Source organism: Callionymus lyra, chromosome 10, assembly GCF_982586985.1.
Source record: "Callionymus lyra chromosome 10, fCalLyr1.hap1.1, whole genome shotgun sequence".
In the NCBI taxonomy this organism is placed as follows: Eukaryota; Metazoa; Chordata; class Actinopteri; order Syngnathiformes; family Callionymidae; genus Callionymus; species Callionymus lyra.
This window is the reverse complement of record NC_141827.1, coordinates 27,959,799-27,986,708: the sequence shown is the minus strand read 5'-3', so window position 1 is coordinate 27,986,708 and position 26,910 is coordinate 27,959,799. Positions and strand designations below refer to the sequence as shown.

Sequence of the window (26,910 nt, the reverse complement as noted above, 5' to 3'; positions counted from 1 at the left end):
CGCAGCATAAAGATGTTTGAGCCAAAAGCAACAACTTTAAAACAATAGTCATTTGTACTTTTAGCGTTTATTAGTCTAAAATGAAGACTAATCACTTGTGCTTTATTTTGCAATTATATGAGTGGAGAAATTCCAGCTTAAGCACTTTGACGAGTGTGAAAACCAACCCCGAGTCCTCCACAGGGAAGCCTCACAAACATCTGCTGAGACGAAGTGCCTGCAAGACAGCAGCAACGGGTCATTTATCACTTTCACTTATAACTACCGTGGTGACAATAGTCGACTGGTCTCACCAGCTGACTTGTGGTTATTAGCCTTGAGGGGGTTGAAAGAGTTGGTGCCGTACAGATGAACATGTTCTTCCGAATGGACCGACTGTAGTTCTTCTACTGTGGCTTTTCTGCTGCGGATACGCTACACACAAACACACACAGACACGACAGAGAGAAGGACTCCGAATTATTTGTTTGTTATTCATTTCTAACAAATCAACTTGTTTTCAGCAGGTTTGTGTCTTTTACCTCACACTGGTTTCTCAGGCCTCTTTCATGCAGTCTGGACCAAATGCTCTGAACTCTCCCTGCATGCTCAGGGTGGCGGCTGTTGTCTCCGCAAGAACACTGATGCTTCTGCATCTGTGCGTCGTAAACTAGACCTAGAGCACACAGGTCAACACATTAGGGGATGTAGATGACATTTTGTCTGATGTGTTTTAAATCACGGACCTGTGGTGAAACGTAACTGCACATCTAAACCGGGACTGGTCCTTTGCTGGGGAGGAATGGTTGAGAAGGATTTCGGTGTCAGAGGGAGTGAGGTGGAGGCGGGTGAGGATTGAGTCCGACCGAGAGGCTGGTGAGGCCACATCAGGACGGGGTCAGTCTGGGAGTCCAACTGGAATCTGTGCATAATCTGCCTCTGTGACTTTCGGAAGATAAAAGAGAGAATTTTTATTTTTTTATTTTAGATATTTTCGTTGTATTATATTGTAAATAAAATTCTAACCAAAAAGAATCACTTGTCAACATCTGGTTAAAATAATTAATGTTTAAACCATTTCTCTTTTGTATATTCTGTCATAGCGCCCAACTAATTTATTTTCACGATTCAAACCTCTTCTCCTCATGACTATAGTGCCCCCTACTGACAGAAACGAAAACCAGCGTGCAAGCGGCAACGTTATATTATTATGGCAACTGTTATCTACAGAAAAATAAAGCAAGTGTTCATGTGTGATGGCAGCATGAGTCGGCACCTTGAGAGCTTCAGATGACCGTACACTTCATTCACCTGAGATACAGAGTTTTCCATTAAGCTATCTCGCGAGGAGGTGTTGGACTCGGTGTCGTAAAACAAGTCTTTGCTGGCGTTGCTTGGTCTTCTGCGGTGGTCTTCCTCACATATGGAGCCGGATTCTGAACCACAAATGGACCCCGGTCCTGACCCGGATCCAGAGCTGATCTCCTCGATGTCCATTTCTTCCGACTGGATCTGTGAGACGAAAAGAGAATCGTCGGCTACGGTCAGAAGACCCCATCAGATCAGCCTCTTACCTTTCTCAGCACCTTCAGCCTGTCCAGTGTGTTGTTAATGTAGCAGTGTTGGGGCAGCTGGAGCCGAGAGTGGCGGCCGACTTGTGGGTGAAGGTGCGAGTGGCTGTATGGTGGAGGTTCTGATCGTGTTCTTTCTAAGCGCTTATGGGTCGGAAAGTCGAGCAAGCCCTCTCTTCTGGCTGGGGTTGAGATGTGACACTGCCGTGGCAGAGAAGCGGGACTAAAACTTTGAACTGTGAAAAAGATAATGCAGGTTTATTAGGTCAAGGGTCAGCAATAAACTCAAATGATACAGGTCAGGAGTTTTTAAGGATTTTCTCACCACTAATCAAAACTCACACATTTTGTGAGTTTCACAAGGGAAATGGAAATTTTCGATAATACTAACCATTAAGACAAGTCACTCACTTGAATACTGACTCATTAAGACAAGTCACTCACTTGAATACTGACTCATTAAGACAAGTCACTCACTTGAATACTGACTCATTTAGACAAGTCACTCACTTGAATACTGACTCATTTAGACAAGTCACTCACTTGAATACTGACTCAGTAAGACAAGTCACTCACTTGAATACTGACTCATTTAGACAAGTCACTCACTTGAATACTGACTCATTAAGACAAGTCACTCACTTGAATACTGACTCATTTAGACAAGTCACTCACTGAATACTGACTCATTAAGACAAGTCACTCACTTAAATACTGACTCATTAAGACAAGTCACTCACTTCAATACTGACTCATTAAGACAAGTCGCTCACTTGAATACTGACTCATTTAGACAAGTCACTCACTTGAATACTGACTCATTTAGACAAGTCACTCACTTGAATACTGACTCATTAAGACAAGTCACTCACTTGAATACTGACTCATTAAGACAAGTCACTCACTTGAATACTGACTCATTTAGACAAGTCACTCACTTGAATACTGACTCAGTAAGACAAGTCACTCACTTGAATACCGACTCATTAAGACAAGTCACTCACTTGAATACCGACTCATTAAGACAAGTCACTCACTTGAATACTGACTCAGTAAGACAAGTCACTCACTTGAATACTGACTCAGTAAGACAAGTCACTCACTTGAATACCGACTCATTAAGACAAGTCACTCACTTGAATACCGACTCATTAAGACAAGTCACTCACTTGAATACCGACTCATTAAGACAAGTCACTCACTTGAATACTGTCCGGAGGGTCGAATGGTAAAAATTAGCCTGAGTCAAAAAGTACTGATGAACTGGAAAGTTTAATAAAGGTAAGTAACAGAACAGAGAAGGCAGCGCTAATAAAAGAAAAAACAAAACAGCACTGTTGACCCGAGTCTCACCAAGTGCTTCGTCTCTTGGAGAAGAGGTCACACTTGTTGAGTTGTGAGGCAAAGGATAAAGATGACAGACCAAGGGCTGCCAGATATACCAAAAGGGCGCGATGGTTCATGATGCTCTAACCGCATCCTGCCAATATGAAGATTTAACTGGTTCTGTGGTGTACTGTTTAAGTCGAGATCGCACGTGATAAGTATTGCGCAGGGACCTCAGTGATTTGTAAATGATCAGCTCCTTTCTTTTTATTATTTTATTATTTTATTTTTTTTATTTTTTAACAACTCTTGACACCAAATTCATTTTCTCTGAAAGAATAAAAACATTTGCATCACAAATGTTAAGATCGTTTTTAAACTTTGATGATTCATTTTCATGGTGTGGTGTACAGTAGACGTTTGCCTAAACACCTCGGTTATTGTTTTTCAATATCTTTTGTTCAAAACTGTTTTGCTTTTTTCTCCTCAATTGAGCTCATCCGGTCTCAGACTTAAGAGTCTGATGTGTCTCTGGAGCTGAGTCGATATAGAAGAATGTAGTTTTATTTATTTGCCAGAAGAGGGCGTCTTTGTGGCGTGTACGAAACAAACAAACGTCGTGATCGTGGCTGATATTCGTTGAAGCAATTGTTTTTTATTTTGAGTGACCCAAAATATACATTAAATAGAAAAAATATATTGAATGTTAGCCTCATTTCTCTGCCAATAGATTTAGAAAAATGATGCGAGGCTGCTAGAAAAAGGAGGGAGAGTTTACAACTTTTAAAACTCTTCTTAATATATGAGCTACAAAGCTATAATTTATTATATAAGAGAGTTGTAAGTGCATGACCGTTTTAGACCTTTGCAAAACAAACAAGAAATGTTTCCAGCTATTCTTAATCGAGACTTAAGTATATATTTAATTTTTTTAAGTTAAGTTTTTTTAATTTGTTTAAAAAAAAGTTGAACATAGAGGAATATACAATTCACTTTCAAATTTAAATCCTAAATATAACCAGGTAAATCTTTCTCTATCGAACATGTCTTATTTAGTTTCTTATCTCATGTGAACTCACAAGTGATGAGTTGAGGGTGAACCATTCCAGTCCGAGGCTCCAGGACAAGCACCGGGTGCAGCTGCTGGGAAGGTAACGGGTTGCCTCTGTCCATGTAGGACTGAGGGAGAGCTTTAGTCCTGCAAGCTGGGTCGAGGTCCTCCTGCCCGGAGAAGATTAACAGATCAAATGTGGACAAATGCTGTAAGCGAGTTAAACAAGGCAGGGAACGAGAGTCCTCACCTGTGGAGGCCGTCCAACTGTGATGTTTGGTGTAGCAGTGGAGGTGAAATGGGGAAATCTACTGTTGTTTAGTAGAAGTCTCGGTGCCTTAAAAGTTTAGGAAAGTACTTTTTAGTGATCAACTCTATTGATGTATAAACCAGCTAATCATTTTTATTTTAAAAACTTTTTTTGTTTAATGTTCAATTGTAGTGATGACATCAGCATATTCACAAATAAGCATAAATTAAAGAAAAAGTAATATTAAAATAGTTGGGATGAAAATATACCTCATGGGCCAGGAGTCCGTTCTCTGAATGAACGCTGTCGTTCGGGGAACTACAGCCTGACACTGGATTGCTGCTGGGAGAGGAATCTGAAAGACACGAACATGTGACAAGACAGTGTCAGCACGTGAGGAACTGTGTGATGTGATGATGCAAACATATTGTGTGTTGATAGTGGAAAGAAAGCAGCATTTGAGGGATACATTACCCAGGAGTTCTGTCCTGTGCTTGACAGTAGGGGGCGCACTTATCTTGCGCCGCAAAGGATTTTGTCTCGTGGTACTGAACTTCTTTGATTTTAACTTCAGTGTTGGCTCCGATACTGAAATAACACAATTATTATCATTACAAAATGTGAAAGTTACAATATTGTATAGGAGAAGAGGGTTATTTGGTGCCTCATAGGACTACTACTACTACCAACAACAACGACATTTTTTTTTTACATTTCACCTTTTCCTTAAGTACTTTATATGCAAGACGAAACATTAACAAGAACTCACAATTGAATGTTTGTGTTAACATGTGATTAGATTTGTGTATGTGTGTGTGCGTTCGTGTGCTTGTGTACCTGTGCGTGCCTGTGAGCGTGTGTGTCTGCGTGCGAGTTTGCGTGAGTATGTGTGCGATTATGTGTGTATGAGTTTGTCTACATGTGCGCATCTGTTTGTGTGTTTGCTTATAAGGGTGTTTGCCTATGTGTGTGTGCGTGTTTGCCTTTGAGGGTGTGTGTGTAGGTGTGTGTGCGCATGTGTGTGTATGTGTTGTTTGCTTGTGCGCATCCGTTTGTGTGTTTGCTTATAAGGGTAAGATTGCCTACAAGGAGGTTTGCCTATGTGTGTGCATGTGCGTGTTTGCCTTTGAGGGTGTGTTTGTAGTTGTGTGTGCGCATGTGTGTGTAAGTGCGTATGCCAGTGTGTGTGTCTGTGTATGTGTGTATGTCTTTCAGCCCATGAGTGTCTTTATATACGTGTGTGTGTGTGGGGGGGGGGGGGGGGTTGTGTGTGTGTGTGTGTGTGTTGTGGGTTCTTATACAATATAAATAGTGACATTTTGATCAGTGTGTGTATATATCTTTGTGCATGCACAATGTGTGTGTGTGTGTGTGTACATATGTGTGTGTGCATATAACCGTTTGTTGTGGGTTCTGAGACAAATGGTGACATTTTGTATGTGTATGTGTGTGTGTGTGTGTGTGTGTGTGTGTGTGTGTGTGTGTGTGTGTGTGTGTGTGTGTGTGTGTGTGTGTGATGTGGAATCTGACACAATGCAAATAGAGACGTTATAATCAGTGTGTGTATATATCTGTGTGCATGTGTGTGTGTGTGTGTGTGTGTGTACATATGTGTGTGTGCATATAACCGTTTGTTGTGGGTTCTGAGACAAATGGTGACATTTTGATCAGTGTGGGTGTGTATATCTGTGTGAATGTGTACGTACAGTACGTGTGTCAAAATAAAACCCATCTCATTCACACGCAGTTCATTTTACACCAAACTGAGGCAAACGCATGTAGTCCAGTTTTTATGTTGGTGTTGTTACTGTGTCCATGTGCTGCTCTGGCCCTGCAGGCCTCCTGATAATGGCTTTCCTCGGTCTAACTGGGCACAACAAACTTCTCACTTCCATCCCTGCAATTCATAATGTAAGGACAGTTTGCCGAGACAGCTGAAAGACCCTCGCTAAACAAAACATGACAAAGAGCTTTGCAGTCAGACGGCTCAAAGCTTGGCTCCAATTTCGCCATGTACACTGTTAGAAACCTCACCTGAAACCTGAAGGTGAGAACGGCCGCGATAGCCAGAGGTCTTACCTGTGCGGCGCAGAACCTTACGCTGGTCACAAGATCTGGATTCTGGAGATCCTTCTTGAACATGAATTCTTGGGAGACAATTTTGACTGAAGTTTAAAAAGAGAAAGACGATTTTGATTTTGACGTGTTTTTGACTCACCCGTAGCCAGGTGAGGGAGTGCTGAAGTTGGGGGTGACCCTTCCATGGTTGGGCTGTTTCCTGATGATGTGCTCTCTGAGCTTCTTTCTCACCAGAGGACTGGCTATTGCACCTTGGAATGAAACGTTTAATTCAACAATGCAGCAGTATGAAAGGAATTCAGATGGTATCTGAGGTTAAACATGAATCACCCCCAGCCCCTCTAATAAGGAAAGACCAAAATAACCCAAAACCCATTGGATTGTTTCAAGAGAAATATGTCGTCTGAGTCTTTGTGAGGTCATTTATGGAAAGTCACATTTCCCTTCATAGACCGAAGTCAACATTCATTGTGCTAGAAGGTTTGATGTGCTCTTAGAAATGTGACTGTGGAATTCTCCCATGATTCCGAGCAGGTGGAAACAACGTACATAGAAAGTCAAAAAGAAATAGATGATGATTATCACCACCAGTTTTTCTAACAACTATCCAAAAAACACATATTTCAACACTAAAAGTCGTAAATCACAATGACAGGTCTCTTTAGCATCCTACAAAGGAAGGAAACAGCTTCAAGAAACCACTAAGTATTAAACTTGATCTTCAAAGATCAACTAATATGTTGATTTGAGTGTCTCCTAAATAGATCTTGGACCTCCTTTGTACTTATCAGTATGCGTTTGTTTGTACAAAACTCTCTTTTCACACACAAACATCTAGTAATACTCACTTGGCTCATGTTTATTCTTCAGAATCATCTGTTCCAGCTTTTCTCTTTTTTCATCTGCCATCCTTCTGTGTCTTTGTTCAGAGTGGAACTTTGAAAAAAAGTAGAAAAAACGTATTTATATTTATATTATATTTTGTATTCTAAAAGCATTCCCTTAAATTGACTGTCTGCATGTGTCTGTGGGTGTCTGTCTGTCTGTGAGTGTTTCTCCTTGTGTCTGTCTGTGAGTGAGTGCGTTTGTCTTTTTGGGTGTCCTTGTGTGGTTCTTTGTGTGCTAGTCTCTGTGAGTCTGTGTATGTCTGCATGTGTGTGCACATTTGTCTGTCTGTCTTTCTTTAAAAGAAAGCACTTAAAGTTGACTCCTCCTAATGAGTGTTAAAATAGTAGTTTTCACAACTATTTATGCTGATATTATGCTTATCTCTCTCTAAGATATGCTTCAAGCCTCACGGATCTATGATCGTGACTCTCTAGCATCAGAAAGTCGATGGAGGACTTTTACACATGAGGCATTTTTTAAGCGTTTCCTCCTCCGTTTGTCATCGACACGGACTCTCCAGAATATCTGCTGCTCTGTCGGATATCGGGTAAGTTCCACAAGAAATCGAGAAGATGTTCTCGTTCTGGTGTCCAAGTCAAGAGAAGACACGCTGCAGCTCGCCTGGACTCTGACGTTGTGCTAAATTCCTCCCTGTGATGTGTGTGACAGCGCGTCAGGGGAGATCCTGGAGCCTACAGAGCCCTTGAAAGTTAGGTCTCAGAGGCGTGTCATCTCAGCCCATACTTCGGACAGTTTTCTACTATGTTTGACCCTCTATTCTTCAATTATTACCTTAACGTGAACAATTTGATTCACTGTTTCACTAATCATTGTGTTGAAATACTGGATCAAGTGGCACCTGTTAAATTGAACTTGACAATTCAGAAAAAACGGTGTCCTTGGACAAACGAAGATCTCCTGAGTCTGAAGAGACTTTGTCGAAAGTCTTTTGAAGTCCATTAAACTTGAGGTGCATCGACTTCACCTCAGGGATCTGATGTCCTCATTCAATGAGATGATGAAAACTGCAAGATCTGATTACATTCGGAAACTAGTAAAAGTAAATAAGAAAAAACCCAAATCGTTGTTAGACACAATAAATTCTCTTGTGTGTCCTGCTGCTCCAATCACACCTGTCTTCTGTTTTTCACTGACAAAATTAAATTGATCAAAGAGAAAATCCATCCCCTTTTTTGTGGAAGCCCTGCTGTCACTGAGCCTGTCTCCACCTTGTGGGCCTTCTTTAAACCTGTAACTCTGGCTGATATATCGGCACTGGTGAACAAGATGAAACCCTCCTCTTGATCATCCTACAGTCCTTCCATGAAGGCTCTTTATTAAAGTGTTTGACATAATTTGCCCCTGGGTTAGCAAAATGGTAAACCTCCCCAATGCATTTAAACATGCCATTGTGGAGCCTTTACTCAAAAAGCCAGGATTAAACCTGACTTACCTCAGTAATCTAAGGCCCATTTCTAAGCTTCCATTCTTGTCCAAGATCTTGTTGAAGGTGGTGTCTGAGCAGCTGTCTTTGTTCCTGGATCAGAGCGACATCCACGAGAAGTTTCAGTCTGGCCTCTGCAAACATCACTCTACGGAGACAGCTTTATTGAAAGTGTCCAGTGACATCATGATATCGGCTGATTGGGGTAAATACTCTGTTCTGGTTCTCTTGGATCTGTCATCAGCCTTTGACACAGTTGATCACCAGATCCTGCTGAGAAGACTGAGGGATGAAGTGGGACTGTCTGGGTCTGTGTTACAGTGGTTCTCGTCATACCTTGACAGCTTAGTGAAAAAACTTTGCAGCTAAATGTGGACAAAGCAGAAACTTATTATTATTATTATTATTTCGTTATTGCACCTGATGATAAAATTCCAGGGTGGAGTCAGTACTTGGGTGACTTAAGCCAGTCTGTCAAACTGAGCCTGAGAAACCTGGGTGTTGTATTTGACAAATACATGTCTCTAGTTCAAAACTGCAGAAAACTGACCAGAAACTGTTTCCCTCAACTGAGAAAAATCTCTAAATTTAGTAAAATGATGTCACAACACGATCTGGAGCTTATAATCCATGCGTTTGTGTCTTCTCGTTTAGACTATTGTATCAGTTTATTTTTGTGTCTAAACAAAAAAGGAGCTGTCTCGCCTGCAGTTAATACAAAACTCTGCAGCGAGAATTCTGAACTGCTCTAGTAGAAGAACTCACATTTCTCAGATTCTTAAAAATCTTCATTGGCTGCCAGTTTCTTTCAATATTCTTGTTCTTACTTTCAGAACTATTCATGGTCATGCTCCTCCTAACATCAGTGATCTAATGCAGCCTTACACCCCAGCTCGGGCTCTTGGGTCTGTGGATCAGATTCTACTGTTGGTTCCTAAACAAGCTTCCTGATCAGAGGAGAGAAATCCTTCCAGACTGTTGCTCCTAGTTTTTGGAAGGTCTTCCTCTCCCTCTGTGTTTGATGGATTTTTATGGATCTACTGACCCCTTCAAGAAACATCTTAAGACATTTTAATTTTATTACAAATAACCTTTACTTACTTACTTTCTATCTGTCTGTGTTTATCTGTGTGTCTGCCTGTGTATGCATGTGTGTGTATGTGTGTGTCTCTGTGTGTGCCTCTCCGTGCGTGTGTCTGTGTCTCTGTGTGTGTGTATCTGGGTGTTTGTATCTGTGTATGTGTGTATCTGTGTGTTTCTCTGTGTGTTTCTCTGTGTGTTTCTCTGTGTGTTTCTCTGTGAGTGCATGTCTGTGTCTGTGTGGGTGAGTGTGTTTGTTGGTGTGTCGGTGTCTCTGTGTGTGTGTGTGCCTGTCTGTGTGTGTCTGTGTGTGTCTGTGTCTGTGTAAAAGCATGTTAGTTTCTACCTGCAAGGGTTGCTGGTTCATCAGCGAACAATGCTGAGAGGAAGGTTTTCCCAGGAGGAAGGCTGGATGAGGGGTTAGCATGGCAGAACAGAAGTCTGGATGTGCCAAGCTTGGAGACACACTCAGGTCCATAAGCTGCACCCAACGTTCGGGCAAAAGAGGATCTTAGAACGGATCACATTCACTACAGAAGAAGAGAGGACACTTGGTTAACATCAGTCCAAACATTTTATTGATTGTTACTATTTGAACATCTTTAACTGTACAACACTTGTTTTTTAGCAATTATTATATCGCATTTCATTATTATTTTCAGTTCTATATATATTTTTAGCAAAGGTAATGGCTGGATTCAAAAGGATACCTTTTTCAGTGAGAATATAAATGACAAATATCAATTTAAAGATTATTTCATTCATAAGCCAACGTGACATACGTGTAAATACCAGATCATAAATTCTGAAGAGCCACAATTCTTGGGTCTCAAATGTCTATGAGACAAAAACAAATGCAAACTCAAAGAGAACTTGATGCTGTTTTGAGTGCTGTTGTGAAAGACACCTGATCTCCTAAAAAACCTGCCAAGGAATGTCTCAGCGCTGATACAAAAGTGCAGACAGATACAGTGTGGAAAGGGACACCTTGCTTCCTCTAGGGTGCAGTGACAAGAAAAAAAATTGAAAATTACTGAACCCGTACAGTCAGGAGGGAGTGACACAAAGCATTACTCATCATTACTCAACGGATTCCTGTCCACTGCTGATCCTTTTACTGGAAGACATTGGCATGACTTTGCTACATACATAATGATTCAAGTTTATAAAATGGATTATTCTTGTCAATTCAAACAATATTCACATCACAAATAAGTACAATCACTGCATCGTTGTGCATTTTTAAACTACAAAATAATACAACTCTACTTAATTTTTCTCAAGAATGAATACTAATCCTCACCTGTAAATGAATGTTTTAACTCGACAGAACACAGAATGTCTTCTGGACTGTCTTTAAAATATAATCCATTTAATATTTCACCTAAAGAATTTCCGAATTGTGCCTAAAGTCAACGTCCTGTTGTTACAGCAGAGACAATGAGCACCTACAGTTGGAGAATTTATGATGTTTTTCTAGAACTAGTATTGCTGGTTTAAGATAACAAAACAAGCTCCAATCTTTTTTGGCCGTAATTGTGAACAAAATGCGCTATTCACGTTAAATAATCTGTACTGGCTTTAAACCTGAATATGTTTTATTCTGTATTTATATGCAATGGTACCAAGACAATAAGGACATATTTGACTGAATGAATTTATCATAGCATAGTCAACCAATTCCATTCTTCATTTAACTCACTTTAAGATACTATGTAATTTTTAAATACCATTTTAAATCCCCAACTGAATACACGTTACTATTTAATGGTATCTTAGTTTATTTAATCAAGATTCAGCCACATGATACATTTTTATCTACAGGACTGGTGATAATTCCTGGCTTCCATTCGGAAATTCTTGTCAACAAAGTATGTATCTTTGACCCGAGTCTAAATAGTTTTCCAGCACAAAAATAGAGACGTTTAAGTTCATCAATCATGATCTCAAAGGTTGTTGAATGCTGACCAAGCAGAATAACTAGACTATAACATGCTTTTTTTATTACACATTGTAAATGATTCATCCCAATTGTATTTTGTTTATGATGAGCAGCTGGTTGTATAAATAGTTACTTTAATATATACGGCAGGTGCCATGAATCATAATTTGTGTGAAGACGAGACAAACATGATGACGCGAAGAACAAAAAAACATTTCTATAGGTTTAATAATCATGGAAAGTGAGATCAAGATAAAAGGCACAGTGCTTCCGCAAAATTAGAAACTATGCAGCTAAAGATAGGCCAGCAGCTTACTTCTCTTTTTTAATTTAAGCTTATTCACAGAAAAAAACATCCTCTTTTTGACGCCTGTGACCACACAATCACACACACAAGCGCACACCAGGAGATGCACATACTAGTGTATACACATTCGATTACATTTGTTGTTGCAGATTCTGAAAAACTAAATCAAAATGTCAAAAGAAGAATCTAATATTCCCTAGAGGCACAAGATCAGGGGCCAAATCTGGCCCACAAAGTCTTCTTATGTGGCCCCAAGATGGTGATCTTAAAAAGTAGGAAGTTAAAGTTGATAATGTGACCTACAAAGATTCTTTTTAAACAAGAAACAGATTCAAAGAGACTTCAAATAACAGTGGATGTCAAAGGAAAATTATGACAATATCACAAATCAAACTCACACTTGACTCACGTGACACTCTAACGCTTTGAGATTTTTAAGACTGAGATTGACAGGCCTAGTATTTGAATTCAGGAAAAGGTTAAAAACAATTCATTCATATGGCATCTAAAGGAAGAGTGACCCCTCAAAATAAACTTGTATTTTTGACGAGTTTCAGTTTTAATTGTTCTTGAATCAATTGGTCTTTTGCCAAGTTTAACTCACGCTAGCTTTTGTAGAAATGAAAAAGTACAGTGCAGATCAAAGAGAGAAGCGTCTCAACCTGGACTGCACAAACACTTCCTGTTGGTTCATGAAGGCAAATAGAAGCTTTTTTTTCAGTCTTCAGAAGATGTTTTTCTCTGTGCTGGGGGCTACAGGTGCATCCTCACTAACAGCCTGTCATCACTATGACAGCAACTGTCACGGAAAAGTAAACAACACAATTAAATTAAAAAGACTCACTTCACTCTCAGCACAAAACAGAAAACAATTTAAGTTTATTTCATGTTTTAAATGTACCATTTTGTCTTTTAGTAGAAGATTCAATTCAATTATTGTCTGTTCTTAACCCCTGTGTTATCTCAGGGTCATGGTGAACCGAAGGTCCAAAAACAAACGTGCGGTATCCCTTGGTTGAGGTGAGACTTTTAAAATCATTCTGATAAAACAGAAAATTAAATGATTCTCAGACGTCAAACCATGGACTTATAGTCGAGCCACATGTTGCTCCTTGACTTTTTCTTTGCACCTGTCATTACGTTCTTAAATAGCTTACTAACAATTTTGTCCTTACTTTTTAATATTAATTACGAGTTACATTTTTTTTTTTTTTTGTTTAAGGACTTATTTTTTAATCTTGTCCTTCAAAATGAATTGAAAGAATACTTTATTTGTCCTTTTTTCCTAGCTAACATACTAATTGTAAAAAAGAACAGAAAATATTACATAGTCTTGTTGTTTTATTACCTCCTTTTCAAACTTTTTTTTACGTTTTCCATCATATTTAGGCTTTTTTTTTTTCTTGACAGTAAAGAATATCACCCGTTAAGAATTGTGACGACCCACCTCTGCTCTAGCACATAAATCTAGACATGTCTCCGTCTACCTTCAGTGGTCTCCCATCAATTGTGCACCGAGCTAATCATTTAAGCTCATACCTCCAGATAAGAGGAATCCACAGCTGCTGTGGACAACTCGGACCTTCTGCTTCCGAACAGCTGGAGTATGAATCTTTTAATGTGAGCACCCGCTTGTTCACCGTCCACATAGATAGATAAGAATAGTGTGCAGTTGTTTCTTCCCAGTGTACACAGAAGCTCTTTGTGTTTGCACAAGTAGGAACTGTGTATGTGTGTGTGACAGTTGTATAACCCTTTGCTAGTCTATAAATAGATTCCATTTGTTTCTATTGAATAACCTTCTTTATTTGCAAGTTCAAGCACACACTGCCGGTCTGATTATTTTTAGCACCACCTGTTTGTATACACTTGTTTTTCTGTGCGGGGGGAACCCTGGGTTTGTGTATTTGGGTTTCCTGCCATTAATAGTATGACACCACTTGTTTGTGTGCATGAAGCGTGTGGCCCAGCTGACACATGTGCGACCGTGGACCATGAAGCACTGAACCAAGTTGACCAGAATTATTTGTTTTTTCAACATAAATATAGTTTTTTTTTTAATTACATTTGTGTGCGTGATGTAAAGCTAGTTTGTTTGCACAATCATCATTGTGGTTTTCGGTTTATTCTTTCCCCACAGAAAAAAACAAAAAGAGTATCAATTCTTTAAAGGAAGAAAAAAATTCTCATGAAATTATTGACGGAACAGTTCACACAGGCTTAAAAGTTGCCTTAAAATAATACTGATAGAAGTTTGTTTTGGATAGAATTTAAGCACAAGCATTGTTTTAGTTTTTGCACCAGATAAAAACCTTATTTATACTCAGCTGTAAGGAATACCCAAAAACAGATTAGTCATTTATAACCATCAACAATATTCAGTGTTGGTGCCCCAAAGAAGCTCTGAAAGGGTTTTCCTTAGGCAGAAACCTTAACAGAATGAGACCGTTTGACTGATGCAGTAAAAATATGATTAGGAAAACATTGTTGTAACAATTGTAATTGACATTTACTATCAAAATACAAAAATATCATGTGCTCATGTTAAGCTAAATTAACTGTATTTATTTTTAAATAAAATGTTTCTCAACTACGGTGGATAAAAGTATCGAAACCCCCAAAAAAGTTCGCATTAGAATCATTTTTGAAAGTATTAATTGTAACAACTTCTTAAGCAGCTAAAACCATGTGTGTACTGTATTGTGTATACAACATAAAACATTATTTACTTATTAACTTGTTATACCAGTTACAGCTTCTTGATGTGCAAATGTTGTTTTTTTTAAATAAATATTTCATGTTTAATTTCAGATGGATGAGTATTCATTTTCAAATTTTTTTGTTTATAAAATTGGGATCTTTATTTAATTAAAATGTTACTGAGTATCACATTCTTTTCCCCAGTATCTGTATCAAGTTGAAAATGTTAGTTTATAGTAAAATAAATCTATTCTAGAAACAGTCATCTGGAATGAGGGCAGTTTGGGCCTCTTTGCTACAAATGCTGCTCCCTCGACTCCACCCTGTTAAATGGATGGGCCTTGGAAAAAAAAAAATGATGGATTGTCCTGCTCCAGCACAGTCATGAGACCAGCAAGAGTCTTGCTCAAGGGTGTGAACTTTAAGATTAAGTAAAGTTGCTTCTGTGGTAAAGTTCAATCTAACACACAAAGACAAGTTTGGATTTCCAAAACAAGAAAATGGTAGATTATGAATAACATTAAAGGATGAACAGCTTTTTATAAAGGGAGAAGAAACAGTTTCTTTTATATACAAAATTATTGATAATCAAGTCAAAGATGGAAAGTGTGAGAGAAAAGCCTGACACTTAAAGCCCACTTAAAGAGTTTGTAACAAACTGTCCCAGAAGAGAAGACACACTTAACCTTTTCTCATAGACATAAACCGGCATGACACAACTAGGGTAGATAGTTGTTTTTTCGAAGAGGACTGTACCAGCAGTCAGATGAGTTGATCTTAAATCAGGAAAGGGAAATGTGATCTAGGTCTCTGGCTGATCCAGAACACTGCACCTATTGTCAGTTTCCCGCTGTGGCTACTATGCTGAGAACACTGGAGACATTTAAAGGTTATCTGTCCTGGGAAACACTCAATATTCACATTCACAAATGCTACGGAACAACGTGGAAGATTGTTCGCTGCCTGGACCTATAATTGGAAATAATCTCTGAGGTTAAGTGTTGGAAGAGTCAAGACTCAAGCATCACATAAGATAAATATTCTTTATCTAAATGCTTTTGGGTTTTTTTTCCAATTATTATTATTTTATTAGGAGGAATAAAATACCTCAGATATTTATGATTTCTTTGTGATGATGGTACAACCTGCAGATGTCTTGAACGTAGTGAGGTGTATTGATGAAGTCGTAACTGCTTTCATTTGTTTTGAAACCAAAATATGTCAAAACATCCACTTTAAAAGCTGTTGACTGTATCCTCTCGTCCTCAGTCATTGCTGGGATCTCGCAGGATTTAAAGGTTTATTTAGCTGTAATGACTACGTTTAATTTCAACACAAAAATTGGCTTGAATATTTGCATTAAAGTGTAAAACTTATAATTATTTTATTTAAAACACATATTATTGAACTTTAAATCATAAAAACTAGGGTAACACATAAAATATGATTTGCAAGCCAAAAAAAAGACAAGTTAAAATAATCAATACAGTTCTGTCGAATATTGATACGTTATTGTGTTAAGATAATGAACTTCATATAAAGTAGTTCAATAGATTATAACTATATGGATGAAATAAGAATTAACATTATTTGGAATGTCCTTTAAGAGAAATAAAAGGATCTTTTGGAAATGTATTTGGTTCTTTAAAGATATTGTACGTCAGACACATCTTTTGTTTTACACATTATTTTTGTACAAAAAAACAATAATTGTGATTTTAAGTGATTAAACCCAAGCAAAGAAACACGACAAAAGTATGGTGTAGCATAATCCCTAAGAACACACAACAAGAAACATAAATCTCTGCTTCAACAAAGGAAGCACCTGAGGCTGCCACAACCTGTAGTGCAAAAGTTTTTGAAAGGTGACATTGTTTCAAATGGAATCAAAGACTTTGTTTGTTGCTATATGTCCTAGTTTTGTTGCGTGCAAAACTATTTTACAACACTAGTAAGAACGCTCTAACCGAGGGAGAAGTGGATGAAATCATGTCGAAATGAAAGAAAACAGAGCAGATTCCTCCGTCATGGCAAACATGAGCCTAATGTAACCAAACCTCTGCAACAGCAACAAGACAGTGACCTCATGGCGTCCAGAGAAACATGAGAACATTAATCATCTTTGCAAGTGTGTGAAGTTAAGAGAAATGTGTGGAATGTTACATTTCTCATTTTCCCTCTGACACGGCAGAAATGTAAGTATGAGAAAGAATGTCCATCCACTATTTTGACAGGTTTCAGTCATGATCTTATCACTTTGAACTTTACATACGTTAGAAAAGTTGATTTATTTATTTTTAAATGTCTTCTAACATGAACCTATTTTGACAAGCAATGACTATAAATAAAACACTATAAAAAAAATCCATCTTAGGCGACCCATTTATTAACTTTATACGACATTAATAATACAAATGACTATTGTTATCAGCTTGTCAAGGATGTGATGAAACAGAATAGAAGGTTTCCACATGTTTAAAGTGCATAAACAATGACACAACAGCATACAGCATACATTAGAATTGAAATAAGGAACTACATTTGCACAAATAAAAAAACAACTTGTTGGGAATTTTAAAAGGAAGACAATTTATGAACGTCATTAGGTTAAAAAAAGGTTAATTCCGTGTCTTCATATTGAACTTTTTTTTAAATAAAAGTAACAATGTTGATGCTAACACGCTGAGCTAGTAAACACCGCTGCTTACCTTGTGGAGGTAAAATTCGAAAAACCGCATTAAGTCTTCACAGGAAGAAGAAAAAAAAAGCGTTAATACTGTCCAGACATTCTCTTGACTCTGCCTTCACAGTATCGACGGAATGTTTGTCGCTGGAGCGGCTCAGAGTTCCGTCAGCACCGTCAGCACCGGCAGCTGTCAGCAGCTCTTCAGCTTCACGGTTTCGATCTCATTCACAAGTCGAGCTGGCGCGCGCAGACTGAGCGTGACGTCACGCAGCGCGCGGGTAGGAGTTGAAGTGCGCGTGCCAGTGACAGGAAGTGTAATGTTATTATGATAATAATGTTGTTTTTTTTAAGTAAAAGCTGATCTCGCAAAAATTTTACCTTGTATGGAGGAAGTTTTAATGTCTTTATTATTCGATAAAAAAGCGACTTCGAAACTTTTTATCCACAAAAAAAACAAACGATGATATCAAGACGGACTTTCAACAATATATCCCACGAAAGGTGTTAGGTGTCAAATGTTTTTATGATTTAATTATTTTTAGTTAGGCCACTACTTCATTGAAGGCTGCTTCAATAAAAAAGTTTTAGTTTTTTTTTAGGACCCAACAGTTTACATGAATAATAATGTTTCGTCTTCAAACTGATACTTTTTTATTTAAAATAAAATCTTATAAGTAACTTTTCGTTGAAAATAAATATTTTTTATTGAAGTCGCTTTTTTTAATCAATGCACAAATGGCCTTCCAACAATATACGCATATACACAACAGTTTACTTCCATGAAAAAAACTGTATACATTTTGTAACTTTTATTTTAGTGATTTATTTTTTATTTTTGAAACAACTTTTCTTTACTGAAAACATATTTTTGAAGTTATTTTTTTTTAATTGAACCACCCTTTTTATTTTTTAATATTCCAGAATAAAAGTATATCCATACTGTGGTGACACAGTTCACATCAAACTTTTATCATTTGAAAGAAACATCTCAAATGTGATGAATTAAAAAATAGTAGTTTAGTTGATTAAAACATTATTTTCTGTAAATATAGAACATTTTGTGTTACCAAAATAAACCTCTGAAAAAAATGGCAACATATATTGAGTAATTAAATGCAGGTTAAAAAAAAGTTTGAAGTGTGTTTTTTCTATCAATAGCATTAACAACTCAGCCAAAACATTATGACTACCTGTTTCATTTTATGCATCTTTGTTCTCAAGGTGCACTTGAAAGAACTGATGGAACCTTAGATTAGCTGATACAATGTTATCTGCATATGTTTGTAAAACAAAATGCATGAATAGCATTAAACTATTTGGTTTCATATCTCAGAAATCACAAGAGGAAATAAATGTTTCTTTTACCCAAATGGTGTATTTACACAATGCTAGCATGTGCAGAAAGTAAAAGTAAAGTAAGTGTCAACATGTTGAACATCATCTTGAGAACACAGTATTTTCTAGTCGGACAAACATAACTCATGAGCGACCTTTTCTATTTCATGTGACCCGGGCTACGTGAGGTTTGCTGTTGTTTGGCTAAATGGTGGGCTTAAGGGGAGAATTATGACCCAAGTTAAAGAAATTAGTATCAACAACACGCCAGTCTATTTTCAACAACACTATCTCTTCACTTCCACCTCCTTGGCAGGAGTCAACAGTGTATTGGAAGTCATGAGATCCGCCGGTGCCTGAATCATTACAGATTTATCTACGATGCCATCTAACAGCAGCAACGTTTTTTAAACTCTTCCTGGGAGTCAGAGGAAATGAAATCCCCTGAACCATATCATCTAAATGCTTGTTCTTATCTCAATTCAGTATCTAACACTCAAAAAGCAAGACAAAGTCAGACTTTTTTTTTATCACAAATAATAGAAACTGGAAGTGAAGACAATGAGCCACAAGATGCTGAATAGAGGAACCGGAACAGTTTTTCTTTGATATAATTTGTGATTAAAATGGGAAATCAAACTGTAGTATTGAAGGTTATGGTCATCCAAGTCAGCTGATGCTCAGAGGAAGTTTCTACTCAACAGTAAAAAGTGAAGACACAGGTGAACTCTAGGTGGGCCTTCCTCCCCGGGTCACAGGAAGTCAGCAAGGAATGATAGGAATGCACCGAGAGAGAGAAGGAGTCGACGAGTGGTTGGTCATAAAATCATAGAAATGTTGGAAGAAACATGACGTCACGACTTGTCTCATGTGACTTAGGCTGAGATTTGGGCTGTAGCTATGACATCAAAGTTTCCATTTTGTATAAGCACTGTCGCCTGCTGGTCAATCGAACTCATTACAGGATGTTTCTGAAGATGTATGGAATCACATCAAGGGAATATATATATATATATATTTTTGTTTTACTTTTGGACATGTTTAACCACAAGTTATGTTACTTCGCTTTGTGATACCAATGTCCCTCAAGTATGAGAAAAAAAAGAAAACTAAATATACCAATAACATATTTCTAAATAATTTATTAATATATTATATTAAATATAAATTGTGTTAAAGGTCAAGAAATATTCACAAAAAGGAAAAAAAAAAAGAAGTTATATTTAGTTAGTTATTATAGTTCGTTTTTTTAGTAATAGTACAATAATTACTAATTATTAAATTGGGGGCCACATAAATACAGTCACTACGAAGCACTTTGCCAGGGTCTGCTATAGCAGGGGGTCCCCAACTTTTTTTTGCATCGTGTAACAGTTTAATGTTTGCCCTATATTCGCACCCTGACCTCAATATAAAGACATTTTCACACTAGTTTACAGGTTTATTTTTCTGAGTAAACTTGACTGAAACAAGTGTCTTGATGAGTCAAGAGTCACATGTTAATGTTACTTCAGAAAAAAATACCATCTTTTTTAAAAAACAAAACAAATTTCAGACAATAAGAATTATATAAAAAAATGAAATTATATTTTAATATCATATTATATTTATATTCTGCGCGGTTTTAGAAAGAAAGACATAATTGTGGGAGAATGTTCAAGAGAAATATAATTGATCAGATTACAGCATGATAATCCTTTACGGAGAGAAAAAGCTTAAATAAATAAAATTAATTAGTTGAAGTTACATAAAACTTTCATTCATTTTTTACCGCTTTATCCCTTATGGGGGTCACGGTGAGCCTATCCCAGGGCACGCAAAGACAGACAACCATTCACACACACATTCATATCTACGGACAATTTCCCCAAGTTCTCAATAAACCTCTGTATGTTTTTGGACTATGGGAGGAAACCGAAGGGCAAGGAGTAAACCCACGCAACACGGGGAGAACATACAAACTCCACAGAACATAAAAGATAATTAATAAAGCTTTAAAAATGTACGATAATATCAATTTCAATTACAAGCTGATATTTTCCAAGGATGAGCTCAGTTCTGGCGTCTCAGCTCACAAACATGTGGCAGCTTGTGAAGCAGCCGGTTCTACATGTCTTGCCTCAACAACCTTTCCATCAACAGGAGAACAAGGAGGAGAATGAAATGACGCTCGCCTGGTTTTCTGGAAAGTGATGATGCTGGAAATTTAAACCTCACGCTAGAGTTTGTGGGAAAAAAAAACACTTCAAGGTTTGAGAATTAATTACAAATTGAAGTAAACAAATATGAATAGTTTTTTTTCTGAAATTAGACACAATCACAAGTGTAACATTTTGAGTTATCGTTGATTTCCTTTTTCTTTGCGTCATCGTTCCAGCGAAAGAACAGATGCTCACAGTTTCCCTGCTCTGAGACGTGAGTCAGTGGAGAAGAGTTCTGTCCCCGCGGGGCCACTTCCAGCTGACTGCGGTCTCTTAACCCGCTGACCCTCGACCTCGCCAAACTAAACATTCACACATTCCCATGATTTATCAGTTTGACAGGGTATCCTTCGGTATTATCTTAACACTTTACTCATAAATAATATGAATTTTCTTTTAATTTCTTAATCCATTAAACTTTAATTTGTCGTTCTAAAGTTCAGATATTCAGACAAGTATTAAAAAAAATAGAATCATATAAGTATCAATGATTCTCTACCTGTACCTGAACCCATGCACACTGGCTCAATCACTCACACAATTTAGCCACTAAATAATACTGACAGAATACAACACAAAGTCGGAACAATGGAACCATGTTTAGAGTCTGCAGTCCCAGACGTGACGTGGTAAAAAGATCATGTACATCAGTTCGTCACTCAATTTTAACAACTTGTTTTTTTTCTGGCCACGATATATACCTCAAATAATTTGATTAATCTCTTGGAATTGACTTCCGTTTCATCACTAGAATTACATGAATTTATGCTTTGTGGCCTCAAATTATATTTTTTTTTACCGTGTCAGGTCAAATCTTGTTAACGCTCAAACAACTCTTCTTCGCCTACTTTTTCTTGTTCTGTCACATTTTGTAACACTACTGTCCCCTGCTGGTCAATTGAACTCATAACATGATGTTTTTAAAAATGTATGGAATCATATTGACGGCAAATATATTTGGTTTTTAGCGGATTTTCGGAGGTCTGTATACGCTTACAAGCTTTAATTTTATACATAGAATTGAATTCCTTCTCATCTCTAGAATGAGATGAATTGGAATTTTAGTGTTCACAAATGAAAAAAAGTTTTTGTACTATGTCAAGTCCAGGTTTCCACATTAAAGAGAAGGTTCACATTCTTCAGGACACTTTAGTTCTGTCTATACATCTTGGTGCTGGTGTCAGAACCTCAAATATTGCTGATATATCATTTAGTCTCCAGCCACTCTATCAAAGTCCTCACAAAGAAACTTCTAAAACATCCAGGACGAGCCATACAATTGAAAGTTTTTTCAATCTTTTTTTAAATCCTGCAGACATCAGTGAAACCCCTTAAACCTTGTCTCCCCCACTCCTGCAGGCTGGTGAACTCCCCTATGATTGTGGGTGGGTCTGTTTCCAATTTCCTCCCAAATCCTCCTGCAGATGTAGCGACTCACCCCGAAAAAATACAACTTGTTTCTGTGACCCCAGTAACGCTTGCATGAACTCTCCACATGAAAGCAAAAAATGATCAGCAAAAAGTGAAAGATTTCTCGTACCATTGACGTCCACCGAGGTTTTCCTGGGATCTCCTGGAGTCAATGAGAAGTCTGGGGATAAGATCCTCCTCTGACAGGGGAGCGGTGCTGAAGCTCTGACAGAGGAAGACCAACAGACTCGACTCAACTGGCTCCGATCTTTCTATCTTCTTCACTTCCTCTTGTGTGAGGTGAACTAACCCCCTTTGCACTTAATCACTCCCTCAAATTCTCTTTTTTTCCCCCACAGTTGCTCCGTTCTGTCAGCCCCAGTCCAGTCAGAGGCGCACCAGAGCTGTGGAGGGAGGGAGGGGGCTTGTGTGTGTTCAAGTGTGTGTGGTGTGTGTGCACCAGTGTGTGTTGTGTGTGTTCAAGTGTGTGTTGTGTAGTGTCCCAGTGACAATAGCAGGAAGACTTTATTTACTGAGCACCAAAGAAAAGATAAAATAAATGCTGAGATGCAAATGAATAATTTGTTTAAATAATTTGTATATATTTGTAAATAGTTAGTTGTATATTTAGTCTGTAGAGACTCTGAACAAATGACATAGTTGGTTCAGTGAAACTAAAAAGTATTAATAAGATTCAGCAATATTAGGATAATGTATATCCATGCTCCTTTTCAGCCAGATTATGTTGTTGGATTTCAGTTCAAAATTGCCTGATTATAGTTAAAATGTTTTCATTAAAGTTGAAAACTGTTAGATTTCAGTTCAAAAGTGTTTGATTATAGTTGAAAATGGTTTGATTATAGACGGAAATTGTTTGATTATAGTTGAAAATTGTTTGATTATGGTTGAAAATTGTTTGATTGCAGTTGAAAATTGTTTGATTTCAGTTGAAAATGGTTTAATTATAGTTTAAAATAGTTTGATTATAGTTGAAAATTGTTTGATTTCAGTTGAAAATGGTTTGATTATAGTTGAAAATTGTTTGATTTCAGTTGAAAATGGTTTGATTATAGTTGAAAATTGTTTGATTATAGTTGAAAATTGTTTGATTTCAGTTGAAAATGGTTTGATTATAGTTGAAAATTGTTTGATTATAGTTGAAAATTGTTTGATTTCAGTTGAAAATGGTTTGATTATAGTTGAAAATTGTTTGATTATGGTTGAAAATTGTTTGATTGCAGTTGAAAATTGTTTGATTGCAGTTGAAAATTGTTAGATTACAGTTGAAAATTGTTTGATTGCAGTTGAAAATTGTTAGATTACAGTTGAAAATTGTTTGATTATAGTTGAAAATTGTTTGATTTCAGTTTAAAATTGTTTGATTATGGTTGAAAATTGTTTGATTGCAGTTGAAATTGTTTGATTTCAGTTTAAAATTGTTTGATTATAGTTTAAAATTGTGTGATTATAGTTAAAATTGTTTGATTATAGTTTAAAATTGTTTGATTATAGTTTAAAATTGTGTGATTATAGTTAAAATTGTTTGATAAAAGCTGAATTTGTTTTTAATTATAGTTGGAAATTGTTGTATTATAGTTGAAAATGTTTGATTATAAAAGAAAATTGTTTGATAAGGGTAAAACATTTTTTATTTTGATGAAAATTGTTTTATTACAGTTAAAAAAAAGGCTTTATTATAGTTGAAAATTGTTTAATTGTAGTTAAAAAATAGTTTGATAACAGTTGAATTGATTGATTGTTTGATTGCAATTTATAATTGTGTGATTGCAGTAAAATGTTTAAGGTTAAAGTGAAATTTTTCTTAGTTGAATTGTTTGATTGTAGTGTCTTGTATTGTACGTGTAGCTAAAATGAAAGTTTTAGATTAAGACAAATCTACTGTGAAAAAAATATTTTCATTTAAGCTCAAACATATTTAATAAAAAAAAAAAATGGTGTTACTTCAACTTCTGTGGTGCATTGACATCAATTAAAGCAGGACGATTAAAATAGTTTTACTTTTCTTATTTTTTTTAACTTTAATATTGAAAATAATTTGTACATATTTTAAAGTGTTCTGAAACATCACTGTACGTTGTCTGAGACAAATGGACAAAAGGTTCCACTTTGAAAACGATGCACTAGAGACTGAAACGATTGGTGTGGACTCTATCTGACTCTATCTGACTCTATCTGACTCTATCTGACTCTATCTGACTCTATCTGACTCTATCTGACGGTTGTGTTCATCTCGGTGTGAACTTCAAGCACTGTCTCCCCGACGTCTAGTGAGAAATGCTTTGATAAAAGGTCACAGACCGTAATGACCCCTGTGAGTGTGTGGTCCGGGTTGACTGTCGATGAACTTGCAGCTACGGATCCATCTCCTGGTTCAGATGTAACTACATCCTGTGGACAAACACAGAGAAACTGATGTTTGGAGGTCGACTCCATTTGTTCATCAAGAGGAAGAATTTCATCTGAAACTTAAGAGAGAACAAGTGACGGCTGGAAGGAAGTAAACCGGTTGTTGTTGCTGTTCTCTTTCACCTGCGACTTGATAAACACCCTTGGACGCAGCCAAACACACATACCTCAGTCTGCTGGAAGAAAAGAGGAAGTGGAGTAACTTCTTGGAGCGCGAGAGGAAAACAAAGCAGAATGGAAACTACGTCAGCGCTGATAAGAAGCAGGTTGGGGATCCTTGAGGGATACAATGGGATCTGAATCTCCTGGAAACTCACGGTATCAGCCTGGAAGAGATATGTCGAGGGGATGCTGTTATCTGGAGCGCGGCGGAGACGGTTCACAAGAAGAAGAGAGAGGAAAGGGAACTGACTTATCAGCCCGTAAAAAAAGAGGGCTTTGATCTCATTATCTGGTGGGACTTAAATAAAAGTCAAAGATGTTTAACAGTTTCTTTAATGGATTAATTCCAGTCTTAGTTTCTATCATTCAATAAGAATGTTGTACACAATAAGGTCAACATCCCTTTGAAGTGGACTATCGTCCAGTGACTGCTGAGGTTAAAGGAGAAAGTCCTGGATGGCAGGACGGGGTTACATTTATTACTATAATAATTGAGGTACAAGAGTCAAGAAGATATACCAGACAGATTCCAACTCATTCTACAAAAGGAGAACCAAGGAAACTGTAAGACGACCTCAGGAGTTGAACAAACGTCTAAGTGTGCTTCAAGCAGTTTGGCATCCCTTCGTAGACCAGAGAACTTGTGGGCTAAAGAAAGAACAAACGAGAACCCAATTGTTCAAAGATTCCTTCAAGTCCCTGAGGACTCTCTTGAGGAACCGAGCACTTGAAAACAAGACACTCTGATCCGAGATGCATTGAACACCTGAACATCAGAGCATCAATAGGATTTGTGTAAGTAGGAAAATATAGTCTATCGAAGGGAGATATGGGCAAAATGGAGTCGTTTACAAAGATGTTTGTGGAGGAGTTCAAGGTCCATATCTTTAGTGTGGCGTAAGATAATAGGGGCTTGATCCTAAAGAAAAAGGACACAACAAATACCATCTCCCTACTTAACATGGAGGCTTAGATCTTCATCATTGCACACAGGATGTTCCACTGGCAGCGCAGAACCGAGTACATTGATACGTTTGTATGAAGGGCAGGGATATCAGGCTTTTTTCCATCCAGTGAAAAGGGACATTTTGTGTGATTTCCTGGACCTTGGACTTGCCATTAACTTACTCAACACCCGGACGCTCTGGTTGAAGCTTCCCTTCGGACTTAAAGTTCTGCTCCTCAACTCCCAAGTTTACCGGTGACAGGCATCATGGTGGAGTGCACCATCTCAAAATTGGTTGTAGTCGGGCAAAGCTCAAAACTTCCAGGACTGACCTTAAACCACCCAGTACAACCTTTAACCTTCAGAGAACCTGTGTCGTGACACAAGGTTATCAATAACCACCCCCGTTGTGAAATCCCACTAGCTCAGCTCTTTCCTCACCTTGAGGTATGACACAGAGACTTCATGACTGAGGATGATCTTTAGACTTTACATTGAATTAATACAAAATACAGATGCATTGAACATCAAGCAAACAACATTTTTTTACCAAAAAGTCAGTGCATTTTGTTATCGGGTCAAAACCCAGTGCAGATCACAAGCTTCCAGTCATGGACAAACAATAATCAGAAGCAGACGAAGGACTTTATGATTTGGGTTGTTTTTCATAAACTTCTCGGATCGATGTTTCTGAGATACGTGGCAACATCTCGAAGAGGAGTCACTTCCCGTCGCCAAGACAAAGACACAATTGTCCAAACACACAAATCCTATAAATGGAAACGTTGGTCATCGATTCGTCGAACCTCGATCCTCGTTGACCTGTCGGAAAAATGCGCGGTGAACAAACGCTTGAAGAATGTGTTCTTGTAAGTCCGAACTCGGCGACGGACCGACCTCTCTCTCACAGGAAGGGGGAGTTTCCTGGAGAGGTCATGGACCTTCAGGCCAGACCAAACACCGGCTAATTACTTGGTTGTTTGTCAGGAGCCTGCTTTGTTTTTTCTCCTGCGCTTTCCTCCGTCTAGCATCCACTGGGATGTCCTCCTCCCCTCAACGCCGTCCCTCTATTCTCGCCGTAAACTATAAATAGCAGAGGTATGAAGGTGGTGTGGGACAGAGGAGC

At 37.7% G+C, this 26,910-nt stretch overlaps 1 protein-coding gene across 2 annotated transcripts in view; it reads right to left on the bottom strand.

Moving 5' to 3' along the window:
- Positions 1-22,517, bottom strand: part of LOC148071312 (histone deacetylase 7-like) — a 46,604-nt gene extending 24,087 nt beyond the window's left edge. Inside the window, exons 1-15 of one of the 2 annotated variants that reach the window (XM_087801596.1) lie at positions 22,380-22,517; positions 10,015-10,198; positions 7,105-7,192; positions 6,396-6,507; positions 6,257-6,324; positions 4,652-4,765; positions 4,447-4,532; positions 4,178-4,264; positions 3,956-4,097; positions 1,554-1,786; positions 1,291-1,491; positions 726-924; positions 522-655; positions 294-414; positions 168-217 (exon numbers count right to left, since the gene is read on the bottom strand). In XM_087801596.1, coding sequence (XP_087657722.1) covers positions 168-217; positions 294-414; positions 522-655; positions 726-924; positions 1,291-1,491; positions 1,554-1,786; positions 3,956-4,097; positions 4,178-4,264; positions 4,447-4,532; positions 4,652-4,765; positions 6,257-6,324; positions 6,396-6,507; positions 7,105-7,192; positions 10,015-10,146 — 1,767 coding nt within the window. In that variant the 5' untranslated portion in view covers positions 10,147-10,198; positions 22,380-22,517. Of the gene's footprint in view, positions 1-167; positions 218-293; positions 415-521; positions 656-725; positions 925-1,290; positions 1,492-1,553; positions 1,787-3,955; positions 4,098-4,177; positions 4,265-4,446; positions 4,533-4,651; positions 4,766-6,256; positions 6,325-6,395; positions 6,508-7,104; positions 7,193-10,014; positions 10,199-17,325; positions 17,479-22,379 lie in introns of those variants that run through there. The other variant, XM_087801595.1, reaches the window with a different exon arrangement.
- Between the last annotated feature and the right edge of the window lie 4,393 nt (positions 22,518-26,910).